The 15,405-nt window shown below is 32.6% G+C and overlaps 1 protein-coding gene across 1 annotated transcript in view; it reads right to left on the reverse strand.

Moving 5' to 3' along the window:
- LOC144446543 (serine/threonine-protein kinase 32B-like) overlaps positions 1-15,405 on the reverse strand; it is a 79,756-nt gene that overhangs the window by 38,027 nt on the left and 26,324 nt on the right. The window contains exon 3 of the mRNA XM_078136328.1: positions 10,322-10,647. Coding sequence (XP_077992454.1) covers positions 10,322-10,647 — 326 coding nt within the window. The remainder of the gene's footprint in view (positions 1-10,321; positions 10,648-15,405) is intronic.

Below are 15,405 nucleotides of genomic sequence, written 5' to 3' on the forward strand. Positions count from 1 at the left end.
TCATGCATGCAAGTAGTGTGAACTGAGATGAAAGCAAATAATTGCCACTGAGCTACTGTGAAGCCTGTGGGAAAATAACTAAAGGTTTAAAGCAAACAGTGGAAATGTTTATGGCCTCACAAAAGTATTGTCAAAAGACTGAAGTATAGGAATAAGCTGAGGACTTTAAATTATAAAACATTAAAATTTTGTCAATTCTGACTTCCACCTATTTTAATATATATTCATTTCTCATTTTTTTGTAGTATTAGGTACGCATTCAGTATTTCTTTCATCACAATAATTTTCCACTTTATGTAATTTATTGTTAATTAAAAATGTAAATGAAACTGAACATGTTGGAGTGTTTCTTTTAAGTGCTTCATAAAGTGATCTAAAGTTGAAGATAAGCAACTTAACACATACTGTTCAGTTACTGTGGTCTGAGTTATTCACATAAAATGGTGGTAATTATTAAATGTAGGTGAAATATGAACCACTTTTCACTTAAAGGGGAATAAAAATCTAGTGACAACTGTTATCCACACTTTTTACATTAAGAATGTTCTGAAACCAGAAAAAGTGTTTGTTGTATTTGTGAGACACCCTAGAGAAATAAATTTGGCATGTTTGACAGATCTCATTAGGTGAATAATGAGTTTCTTACAATATCTCAGAAGTTAGGTATAAAAACAAAATATATGCTAATTATCAAGCTCCATACAACAAAAGCAACGATATGCAAATGAAGCACCAATTGACAGAACTCTACGGCTAAAAGAGCAAAAATCACTTATTTTTTGTTACATAAGATATGCTTCGACGGAGAAATGCAAAGCAAGATTTTTTTCTGAGTTTAAGAATATTTTTAATCTGACAGCTCTAGCAAATACTACTTTAATTCCTCCTTGTAACTCTTGAAATTGATTAATTGAAATCTGATACATTCATCATTTTACAGCACGTTTCATTTTTTACTGTATTTCCGTTCTCAATCTCATATTTCTACAGTAAGATTTGCATGACAACAAATATACAAAGGTTATCTAGTGCGTCTGAGTTGTCACTGAATTATATTTTATTGAAGAAAGATTATGTTCATACAAATAAATGCACCCATGACCAAGAATGGCGTGTCACCTTACTGCACAAACAAAATTAATGCACCTCTTTAAATCTGATGTAATAAAATATAAGCTATCATACCAATGATATTTTCAATGTTAAGGTGAAGGTCAAGGTAAAGGTAAAGGTCAGGCAATAGGATATACCTTTGTGTTTTGATTTATTGAAATAAAAAGAAAACCAATTTCAACAATTGAAAATTAATACTCATATCAAATGATACATGTTTTGGGCCAAGCTAAGCTGTTGGTATGGGCACATGGTTACAGTTGCTATGTTTTTTGTCCTTGTTTTGGAACACTTGAAAATCTATATTTTCAGACATTCCTGGAAACTAGATTCTACTTATTCATACAAACAACGTAAATCTCGATGTGCCATACAGTCTTTATTTTGAACTTTAACTTTTAAGGTTATATGCGATATACATGTACTCGCAATGCTTGGTAAACAATTTGATTACCATTTTCTTGTGTGTTTTCATTAATTGAATAAAACTTGAGCTTCTAAATGTCATGCCTTAACTACTCCGAATCTGAGACACAATTAATTTGGACAGTTCTGTTGCCAGACAATAGTTTCAAATATCAGCACAACAGTCACTGCTCCAGGGTTAGGAAGCTTGGCAACCAAGTGCTGTAAACTGTCAAATTTTGCATTAACGGGCATTAACCATTTAAATGGACAGCTTTGATGAAAACCATAAAATTTATTTAATATCTACACTGTACAAAGTAAAACTGACTCGGTTTCTTGATAAATGTATAACGCTCATTTAATACATGAAGTGATTGGATATAACACTTACCCATCCCAAGTGGCATGTCATAATTGGGGTTTCTATTTACTCAATATGTCATGTATATAATCTTTCTAAGCTCAGGCTGTCTGTTTACTCTAAAGATATTACTCTTGAATATATAACTTAAAGGTAGATATGTGATCTGCTTTCAGCTCAAGTCCTACCATTGTATTGTACATGTACGTAAAGTAGAGAAAATAGCTCCAATAGCATTGTAGCACAACTGAATATACTTAAAAGTCATTTTCTTTTACACAATGACCTAAACTTGATCTTCGACCAAAATTCACATCGAAATAAATCATGACAACATTGATCATATCACCTTGAATAATTTATCATCTACACAACCCTTGAAACATCACTGTTATTAACATTCAAACATATATAGGAAGTTTTTTGACCATATGTAACAATATACCTACAAATCCTTAAAAATATTCCCATCAAGTAGTTTTGTAAATCAGCATTTGTAACTAAGCATAATAATTTATACTAATTTACATATCATGCTAACAGTCACATTTTAATATACTGAACAATTTATAACTATACCACATTTAATAGAAGCATCAAATACTTAACGTAAAGCCACAGCATAATATTTTTGAATGTATTTCTTATGACAAATAAATACATTGTATTTAAAAAATTTTAAAATATTTTTCAAATTTAATTTGCATCAGCAATTTGTTCATCTTGAAGAATTCTTCATCCTGACACCCTGAAAGGAACAGCTTGGTTGTTTTTAACAGAAAAACACTCTTTTTGACCAATTAATTTGTACATGCACACCTACATGATGCAATAGTGTTAAATACATTTTCACCCACATTGCACAACTATAATACAATCATGTATAAATTGAAGATTTTTCAAACTGACACCTCAGGGAAAAATCTTTACACCCAAACACAATCAGTCTAGTTGATTTTAATAGTAATTTGTTTTCATGAACACCCCAAACACATATATAGCCACAGACTGAGAGACAGAGGCAGAGTCAGAATCAATCAGTCAGACTCAGTCAATCAGTCAGACCCAGTCAACCAGTCAGACTCAGTCAATCAGTCAGACTTAGTCAATCAGTGAGACTCAGTCAATCAGTCAAACATTTTAAAACTACAGTCAATCAGTCAGACTCAGTCAGTCAGTCAGTCAGACTCAGTCAATCAGTCAGACTCAGTCAAACAGTCAGACTCAGTCAATCAGTCAGACTCAGTCAATCAGTCAGACTCAGTCAATCAGTCAGACTCAGTCAGTCAGTCAATCAGTCAGTCAGACTCCGTCAGTCAGTCACACTCAGTCAAACATTTGAAAACAACTACAATATAACTGAACCTCAAAATAATATCTTTTATATTTTGATAGAAAATTGAACACTTTTTACTTTTTACCTATAGATAGAATTAAAATTAATATCCCTAAAATCAATATTGCCATATATACAATATATGTAAATTATTATGCTTGTTCTATGTTCCATCACCAATCATTGAAAACGGCTAAAAATAATTTTCTATTATGTGTACCTCATTTTCTGTGATAGAAATGTTTATCCTGTTGTATCCATGGAAGGCCTATCAGCTCCTGAAGTATGCCTGCTCATAACGTATCAATTATTTTTCTGAGTTATTAATTCATATGCTGTGTTGTTGACAAGAAACATACGTTCCTAGCTGTGCACCATGCACCATCCTGATAGTGCTTATAAAGTACTCATATTTCAGTAGTGAGTTTGATATCAGGCTATTCTGATTACAATGCAAAACCATAAGATCTGTAACATCTTTGGAAGAATGATTCACTAGCATACACAAGAATGAAAGATCATGGACTCTGGGTAATCATTATGTTACAAATGAAAATTATTTAGTATTTAAAGTATTTAATCCGAAATGTTCTGTCCTGTAATTACAAGTAGGACATCCCTGACTACAAGTACAATACTAACAATGCAGGAGAGATGTCAATGAAAATTTGTGATTTTCTTCTGACAAAATTTTTGAGTAGAAATTTTCATTTGCACATACAAATTGTTTGTTAGTTCAATTGTCTTTTATATTCAGATGCCTGAGGACTCAAGCATTTTTTGGTGCACTAGAAAAGTTTTAATTTCTTTTAAGTGTGACGATGGATTAAATCTCAAGAATATTTACCAGCTATTAGAATTCCCTTTATTTCAAGTATGGTGTACGTTTCTCACACTGTACATGACTGCAACATTGGCACAATTTTAACTTTGTACTTCTAAAGTTCATATGTAATTTGCATGAAGACTTTTAAGGATATCTTTATTCGCAAGATAAGAAACTCAACATAAGCCTACAGGATAAAATTTCTTTACTCATGACAAAATTCCCAATTGACACTGCAAATTTCACTTATGAAGCATTCACTTTGAGGAAAAATCTGTTCCTAAGACAATGTGAGTGATTTAGATTTATATCTTGTATTTTTTTTGCATATAAAGCCTGTAGGGCTGGCATTTCCCTTCGTTGTACATTGTATACAGTAATTCCAAAAGTGATAATATAGAACTATTTGACCATCTGTTCCTATTTTCAAGTTGATAATTTTATATTTTTTAATATGAAAGGAGTCCCCCTTCATTGAATACCCTGACCTATAAAAATCTACAATTAGCACCATTTATTTCAATCATGAATTTACATTTGGGTTATTGCGTGGTGGCCGAATGGTTAAACCACTTGCCTATTACCACTGCAGTCAGGGTTCGAACCGATTCAGGGTTTGATCAAATTTACCACACTGTAAGTAAGAAGAGTGTCATTCAGTTCGACTCTACTGTACAACACAGGTTTTCCCTTGGTATGCCGGTTACCTCCTGCACTAACACTGAACCAAGTGGGACTAGCTCTCGTTGGTTATCCAATAAATAAATAAATAAATAAATAAATAAATAAATAAAATAAAATAAATACATACCCAAAATCAACTATACAGTCCTAAATAAGAAAATAGTCATGGTTCTATTTCAGGTGCAAATAAATTCTATAAACAGCTTTATGTAGAACCTGCAATAATCGCTGTCATGTTAAGTCATTCGACTACATAACTCAGGATATTTTACTTTTTCAGCTTGACTTGAACCACTTTATTTCTGATTTAATGATGCTGATACACATCATGAGACTATGAAGGTTTACTTTAATATTTATTGTTGATTTTTTCACCATTTTCAGGTAAAAACTGTTACTGAACATACAAAATATAGTTGATTTTCAAAGGATTCATTCAACTGAAAATAACGATTTCAACAGAATCTAATATATTAAATATCACAAATTCATGGTCATAATAGGGACTTTGTAGCAAATATAGAAATGCTGAGGTTACAACTGATTTTAATCATTGGTATGCAATTTACATAATGTAAGTTTTGAAACATGTAACTATATATATATATATATATATATATATATATATATATATATATATATATATATATATATATATATATATATATATATATATATATATATATATATATATATATATATTTAAATTAATTGACACAGAGAATCTTCAGAATTTTCTGGGTTAAAAAAATTCCATGATTATATCACTCTATAATTTAATAAATAATTATTGTGTAAGGTTCTGTAATCAAATGTTCTTCAATATGAAAATTAGATTCAGAAATTAAATTGTTTGACATTACAGTGCAATTTGGTTGTCAGGAATACATGTAGGAGGTATTTCTTTCTAGATAATGATAACCTAGTTTAATTTGAATAACAGTAATGTATATATGTTCATTTGACAATACATACATATTTCATTAGAAAGCAAAGTTGATGTCATATTGGACAGGATGGCCATATATAAATATGTACAGCAGACGCAGATGTTTTTATTGGATAGGATGGCCATAATATGGTAGATGTTAATATACTGGACAGGATAACCATATAAACATGTACAAGTAAATGTAGATATCATACTGGACAGGATAACCATATAAACATGTATACAATGGACAGGTAGATGTTATACTGGACAGGATAACCATATAAACATGAATACAATGGACAAGTAGATGTTATACTGGACAGGGTAACTATATAAACATGTATACAATGGACAAGTAGATGTTATACTGGACAGGATAACCATATAAGCATGTATACAATGGACAAGTAGATGTTATACTGGACAGGGTAACCATATAAACATGTATACAATGGACAAGTAGATGTTATACTGGACAGGATAACCATATAAGCATGTATACAATGGACAAGTAGATGTTATACTGGACAGGATAACCATATAAACATGTATACAATGGACAAGTAGATGTTATACTGGACAGGGTAACCATATAAACATGTATACAATGGACAAGTGGATGTTATACTGGACAGGATAACCATATAAACATGTATACAATGGACAAGTAGATGTTATACTGGATAGGGTAACCATATAAACATGTATACAATGGACAAGTAGATGTTATACTGGACAGGATAACCATATAAGCATGTATACAATGGACAAGTAGATGTTATACTGGACAGGATAACCATATAAACATGTATACAATGGACAAGTAGATGTTATACTGGACAGGGTAACCATATAAACATGTATACAATGGACAAGTGGATGTTATACTGGACAGGATAACCATATAAACATGTATACAATGGACAAGTAGATGTTATACTGGATAGGGTAACCATATAAACATGTATACAATGGACAAGTAGATGTTATACTGGACAGGATAACCATATAAGCATGTATACAATGGACAAGTAGATGTTATACTGGACAGGGTAACCATATAAACATGTATACAATGGACAAGTAGATATTATACTGGACAGGGTAACCATATAAACATGTATACAATGGACAAGTAGATGTTATACTGGACAGGGTAACCATATAAGCATGTATACAATGGACAGGTAGATGTTATACTGGACAGGATAACCATATAAACATGTATACAATGGACAAGTAGATGTTATACTGGATAGGGTAACCATATAAACATGTATACAATGGACAATTAGATGTTATACTGGACAGGGTAACCATATAAACATGTATACAATGGACAAGTAGATGTTATACTGGATAGGGTAACCATATAAACATGTATACAATGGACAAGTAGATATTATACTGGACAGGGTAACCATATAAACATGTATACAATGGACAAGTAGATGTTATACTGGACAGGATAACCATATAAACAATGTTACATGTATACAATGGACAAGTAGATGTTATACTGGACAGGATAACCATATACGCATGTATACAATGGACAAGTAGATGTTATACTGGACAGGGTAACCATATACGCATGTATACAGTGGACAAGTAGGTGTTATACTGGACAGGATAACCATATAAGCATGTATACAATGGACAAGTAGATGTTATACTGGACAGGGTAACCATATACGCATGTATACAATGGACAAGTAGGTGTTATACTGGACAGGATAACCATATAAACATGTATACATACAATGGACAAGTATATAAATAACAATATCAAGCCAGATACTGATGGGTCGATCGTTACATAGTGTTTCACGCTGTTACTACGATCATCAGACAAATTCCAAATTCTATCTCATTTAAAGTTTGAAAATTCTATCTTGTGACTTATGCCTAATGATCTATAATTCCATTTCATATGATATGGTTGCCACACTGGTAGTTGGCCAAAATTTATCTATTTTCATGTTGGCACTTTGAGATTCATTCTGAATGTTTACTCATAAAATACATTAGATTTGTCAGCATCTATGATGTATGGCTTTTCTGTTAGACATAGGTTACACCGCTTTGATGTGTTTGAATAGGAAGCTACATGAGTAATGATGAACCAGTCTATGATATGCTCATAATTCCAGACATGTTTTGACAGCTCAGTACAGTTCTGGTACATAATATGTAAATACTAGAACTCCATGATGTAGTGTCAGTGTGGGCACTGCAGATGATGCTTCTAGTGTTGTCTGTTGTACTTTTACTGGCTACGTTCAGGAGAGTACAAACACTCTATGTACACCACACTATACTCATATGTCATGGGTGCCTGTCATAGTCTCACACACTGTCAGAACAGTATTTCAATAATCTTTGCACAGATGATATATCTGATTTCCCTGTCGTTTTGACATAAGGTAAAGCTCCTAATTCCATGCCTTATATTCATATGAACCAGTAATATGTTATAATCATCACCCATACAGTTTTACTATATTACATCTTGAACCGTACTCATATTTGTTGACACTTACAGGTATTAACATAATAACATTCATCAACATTACAACATATCAAGTGTTTCTCGACATTAATCAATTAATTATATCAAAGCCAATTTGAGTAAGTCTGCCAAGTAATTAAGTAAATGGATCAATGGTGTAATCACATGATTTATTTGTATGAACGGAATGAATGGCTTGCAGGCTAATAGATTAAAAGACAGCTATGAAAGCGCCTGTAAAATACAATTAATTACTATTCTGATGAGGTTTTGCAGTAATTTCATTTTAATATGCAATATACATACCCTGAACCATTAATTCTGAAACTATCAATGGTTATGCTAGATACAGAAAAAAAGAGAATGACTCAACAGTTCAGTCATGTTATCTTCAGTGTATAATTTCACACCCGTAACTATAGTGTTTGTCCATATAAGTCGTAGCACCGGAATTCTGTGCCACTTTCCCATTATACAGACACTATTGAAGTACTTCTTTGAACATTTTTGTGAGCTAGATACTGAAAACATGTCATCTATGTAAGGATGCTTCAAGTTGGCATGCATTGAGAAGCCACTGTATTCAGTATTCTTACATATATACACAATTCACCATGCAGAATCAATATGGAAATTACATTTTGATAAAAATTTGAAACATTGTAGAAAAACCATGCATTTCTCGAAGCTGTTTCTTTTATTCCTAAATGACATGTTTTAAAGAATAACGAGCCTTAACATGCATTTAAACAGTATCTATCATTTGTCATCCACTACATTATCCAATAATAAAGGCTGTTTCTATCACTCATGGATAACATTCACAACCATATGGAGTTACTCTATCAATCAAAGTTTACACTGAAAAAAATATAGGTTCAGTATTCTCTGCATTGCCTCAAGTAAATTGTATGCTTTCCGCTTGCACACAATCGCTTGTACGGTTGGTTTGATATTTGAAGTCCGTGATGACAGACGTGCTATGCATAATGATTTAGACTAGTTTGTATCAAATGGTGATATAGCAACTGATCAAGACATGAATTACTAAGACAAGTTTACTGTCTGCTTGTTATTTACAAGGCTTGATGCCAGTTTTAATTGTCCTGTCTGGACAATTACTATAATCACTTATGCATTAATCAAATAACAGAAATGAATCATTATACTATGCTTTAATACACTCATTACTTGGGTTGCAATTTTCAAAATGACATACAGCAAGATGACACATATCCATTCGATTGTTATGGTATTACAGATGGGCAGCTTCCTTCCAAAGTCATTGAAAGGCATGCATTGATGTGAAATTGATGAACGTACAAAACACTGTATCTGTACATGCAGGAAGACGTCAATTAATCATATTAATTTGTTCATCATATGAGAACAACAAATTAACAACTACTTTTTACTTTACATTTCATTAAATCCACACACTTAGTTTTCATGGTCAGTGTACATGTAGAATCAAGTTTTGTTATTTGTCTCTGTTTTTTAACATAAAAGCTGGAGGTAAGGATGGCGTAAGTTTGAATGTTCTGCTAAGTTGAATATACAAGATCATATATTCTATTTCAATTCACGTCTTTCTTGTTAATTTTATGTTAATTTGTCAAAGCTGCTCTACATGTATTTTGTATTTGATGAACTTATAAATACATACCAGTCACTGTCAAATTATGAACTAGCGTATGCAGGTAAACCTGTGGTAATATTACAGTCAATGCATCCAAGTATTGTATCACATGAAATTAAAGCTGCTTGTATTAATTTGTATAGATAAAAATCATATTAAATGACTTTTAAAGACATGGCAAGGGTCTGGATGCCTACATGTAATTCCAATAAGCTACTGAATATGTCTTGAGTCCTTTAACTATTCCATATACTATGAGTTTATGAACAGGATTGCTAGAGATTTTTGATCATATTTATGCTTTTAAAATGTCCATGTCTTCAATTCTGACTATCTTACACTTTGAACAAGTTTTTAAGCAAAAACATTATTTTATTGGTGTAGACATTTTCAGCCAAGACATGTTATTTTTAAAAGTACCTAATCAGCTCATTTTTCCAATGTTTGTTTATAGTCAAGAACAAAAGGGGATTTTTATTTAGCTGTACACAATATAAGATTAACTTACCTGTGAATAATAAACTGCTTCCGAAGGTAATCCAGTGCAAGACAAATTTCGCAAATGTATAATCGTACCCGTGTGCAATCAAATTTAACGTCTTGTTGTATATGATAACGTAAATCACCGCCAAGCAGCAAATCTACCACCATGAACATGTCTTCTTCATCCTGAAAAGTGAACCAAAGGTTCACCAAGAATGGGTGTTCTAAGTGTTGCAAAATCTCCTGTTCTCTAAGAACATTTTTCACTGCATCTTTCTTGATACATGCTGATTTGTTCATGTACTTCATAGCAAACATCTTCTTGGTGTCCTTCTTCTGTACAATGCATACCTGTTGCCATGGAAACAATGAGAAAGACAATCACTAGGAATCCACATTAAACTTCTGACCTATTGCTGAGAATATATCGATCATGGTTCTATCAATCAATAGAACAGTAAAATATTACTCTGGAATTGTATTAGTGAATTCAATGTTTCAATAATTCAACTATGAATCTTGATCACCCAATGATTTCAGTATTCAGCATTAATCCTCTCTCTCTCTCTCTCTCTCTCTCTCTCTCTCTCTCTCTCTCTCTCTCTCTCTCTCTCTCTCTCTCTCTCTCTCTCTCTCTCTCTCTCTCTCTCTCTCTCTCTCTCTCTCTCTCTCTCTCTCTCTCTCTCTCTCTCTCTCTCTCTCTCTCTCTGAATTTCTGTTGAACTAATTATCATTTCCATTAAATCTTACAAACTAATTCAATTAATAGGCAAAAATTACTACACTTAAATACCATTTGCCCCCAACAACTGACTTCAGCTCATTGTAATTAAGCCGTAAGAGGTAAAGAATGTTCCTTAATGATAACAGTCATCAACTACTAAAACACCTGGTCTATAACTGCTGTCCAAATGGGCAGTGATATTATTATATTAGTGCCAGACTGTCTGGACAGACTGATTTGTCTCCACACTGTTTACCTCACAGTCAATGTATTTGATCTCTATAAGCACAAAGTCATTCAATTCAATAGATCATATCACTGATAATGGATGGACATGTCAGTTTGTGTCCCAATAGGGTCTGAGTTAAATTCATGAAAAGTAGAAATCTTGGCCATACAAAGATCCACAGCTTGGGGTATATAGTTCTCTGTGTGAACAGTATAATCGATTTGGACTTGTCTGATAATATTAAGAGTTTGAACTTGTTTGATAAAGTTTTAAACTTTGAAGTTGTCAACAAAACTATAAATTTGCAGGGCTTTATATTTGTGTGACATAATTGAATTAGGTTCTAACTGCAGACTGCAGGGGCAAGTTATAAAAGAACCACTCGCTGTGACTTCACTAAAGGTTGTACATGTGTATACAAATATGTGATAAATAGAAATTAGGATGCTGTGGTATAATGTAATTATCAAGTCATTACTACTGATATTCCCATGGTGCTATGATTCAACAAAAGTGAGACATTGTATTTAGTAAGATATATAACTTAATTGGTGCTAACACTTCTTGTGTTGTATATATCCTTCACATAGTGCTAGTACTAGGTCACATACTCAAGCCAAGTTGTATGCACTGAAAAAACTGGTTGTTCTAATCACAAGCCAAGCCAGGTTGAACACGTTTGAACCAAAAAATGGCTGTAACACCCAGGTCATTCTACACCTTGACAATTGACCCATGTCTACATTATTGGTTCAGTGGTGATTAAAATACATTCACATCAAAACATTTCTAAGCACCGGTACTTTTCCCTAGTTTTCATAAAGTGCATTTGTATTGTAAGCGTTGAAGTATAATTATTCGCCAATATTTTCTTCACTAAGCTGGAAAATACCAGTGGCCTAAGGGTTTTGTCACTACTCTACTCATTCAGACTTATAAAAACAAGGCCCCTTCCCTGTAAGGTCACTCATATTTTCCTTGGCTGAATGTTGGGGAAATAATAATTATACTCTCAAGAATTTGAAGTGAAAGCCTTTTCACTCTCAAAGCTTTTACTAAAATAGAAATAATAGATGTAAGAATATTTCAGGTGATTGAAAAGCCATAAGTCTGAATGGTACATGTACAATGTACAATAATACATTATTTGTACATTAGCAAAGTGTATGACAAGTAAATTATAAGCCGAGAACACATGCTGATGTTTTCAGAATTCATTTTATTGAGACTTTGTCATAATTTATGTATACCACCCGTAGTATTTATTCACTTAGAACAAATGATGAATTGCACACCAATTTCCTTACACACATAAAATGGATAATGTCTTTAATATATCTTACAGATCTTAACAGAAGCACTTTGATCATTCTCAATAGTCAAATAATCTTTCTAGTATAAAGATCAAAACACGCCTCTTTTGAAAATCACAAAATCACCTAAACCTTGTATGAAATCTTGTTTGTAGGTGCTGTTGAAATGATCACCATCTTGTTTTCATGGAACTGTCAATCTATTTTTACCCCGTAGAGTTAACATTGATATTCACTTGGAAGTACAGTCACATGTATAATTAACTGATAAAGTTAATGAGATAATTCTGACCTCTTTTTTAAACTACAAATATTTTCATTCCTGCTTTTACACATATCAGAGTATGAGACAGTTAGAATGTTCTTGAACAAAACCAGGTTGTCTAGTCTGAATGTAACTGTATGGTTTTAAGACTATGCTATGGCATAAGGAAAAGACAGATCAGCAATGGAACTCCCCCATTGTCCCAGCGATAGTCTCACATCAAAATTACTCAACAAAATCTTTCTGATTTCAATCGACCAAAAATACATGCATTGGATACCATTCTACTGAAAGAATGTCACGAGAAATTTGAACATGCCAACAGTTTATACATGACAAGGGTTGTGTGTTGACTATCTTCTACAACATGCCAACAGTTTATACATGCCGAGGGTTCTGTGTTGACTATCTTCTACAATATGCCAACAGTTTATGAAGGTTCTGTGTTGACTATATCTTCTACAACATGCCAACAGTTTATGAGGGTTCTGTGTTGACTATCTCCTGCTGTGCAATTATATATAAGCAAATTGCAATAGCAGCTAGGAGTAATAAAAAGCAAATTCATCACCCATGTCAAAATACATACACTGCATATACCCTTGTGTAAACGTCGAAAATGTTACACCTATGAATTGAAGTATCTACTTTTCTGATGAAACTCCTGGTGGTAAGGATGAAAATCCTGTGGCTTGACTTACTATAGAGCCATAGAACACAGCTGGCCCAATCATGAGATTTTGCTGTACAGTACAGTGCATTCACTTTTCACTAAAACATGCCGACTATATATTGATAAATTTGACCGTTCCTCACAAGAAAGTTTTAAAAGGCAAGATCTCATCTAAAGATCTCTTGATTTTCAAGCTGTTTTTACAAAATTAGTGCCAATGGTATTGTAGCACAAATGCATACTTCCTTTGTTATTTTTTTAAAAGTGCAAATGAAAATGGATGGTCTCAACCCATCATAAAGTTTCAAAAGTTCTAATTTTCTAAATTGTTAAATTATATATACAATAATTGCACTGTTGGTGTTCTATGGGCAGTAATCTTCATTGCTTGGCCAATTATTTCAACTGTTTGAAAGTTTATCCACTTACCTAACTATCCATGTTCTCATTTTGCAATATACATCTGATTCACCATTTCACTGTTGCTATGGACATGGTCTTGTTGCTAGGGATATGTGCATTAACTTTTTGGATGTTTAGCCACTTGCCTAACCATCCCTATTTTGATCTTTGCAATATACACCATTTGGTTGTTACTTTGGACCTGGTCTTTTTGCCAGGCATATCTGCATACAATGTTTGCGTGTTTATCCATGTGTCTCCTATTGCTATTTTTGCAATAAACACTATAAATCAGTTGTTGCTATGGGCATGGTCTTGTTGCTAGGCATATTTGCATACATTTATAGAAAGTTTTATTATTCACTTTACTTTTCCCTGTTATTGTCAAGTAAATATTTTTGTTGATTTAATCAACAGTAATTTGCTAAGTTTGGTAACAGAGGGAGAAATCTGGTCAAGCTTGCACACATTTCAATAAATTAGTATTACAATTTTGTTGGGGAAGTCACTCAATCACCTGGGGAACTCCTACACGTAAATTTCTCCTGCTTCTCTCGCCTTTAGCAAAATGCATTATAAGAATAGATTACAACAAGTTTTTCTATATTCTGGAACTTTAATTACTAATTTCGTTATTGACCAAACTTGGTAATCTTATGACTTACTCCATCACAGCTCCTACACTTAAACCTAACAACATGAAATGAAATGACACTCCACATAAAACTAACATGAAATGAAATGACACTCCACATAAACATAACAACATGAAATGAAATGACACTCCAACATATAAAACTAACAACATGAAATGAAATGACACTCCACATAAACATAACAACATGAAATGAAATGACACTCCAACATATAAAACTAACAACATGAAATGAAATGACACTCCAACATATAAAACTAACAACATGAAATGAAATGACACTCCAACGTATAAAACTAACATGAAATGAAATGACACTCCAACGTATAAAACTAACAACATGAAATGAAATGACACTCCAACGTACAAAACTAACAACATGAAATGAAATGACACTCCAGCATATAAAACTAACATGAAATGAAATGACACTCCAACGTATAAAACTAACATGAAATGAAATGACACTCCACATAAACATAACAACATGAAATGAAATGACACTCCAACATATAAAACTAACATGAAATGAAATGACACTCCAACGTATAAAACTAACAACATGAAATGAAATGACACTCCAACGTACAAAACTAACAACATGAAATGAAATGACACTCCAACATATAAAACTAACATGAAATGAAATGACACTCCAGCATATAAAAATAACAACATGAAATGAAATGACACTCCAACGTATAAAACTAACATGAAATGAAATGACACTCCAACGTATAAAACTAACAACATGAAATGAAATGACACTCCAGCATATAAAACTAACATGAAATGAAATGACACTCCAACGTATAAAACTAACATGAAATGAAATGACACTCCACATA

This window comes from Glandiceps talaboti, chromosome 15 (genome assembly GCF_964340395.1).
Source record: "Glandiceps talaboti chromosome 15, keGlaTala1.1, whole genome shotgun sequence".
Classification (NCBI taxonomy): domain Eukaryota; kingdom Metazoa; phylum Hemichordata; class Enteropneusta; family Spengelidae; genus Glandiceps; species Glandiceps talaboti.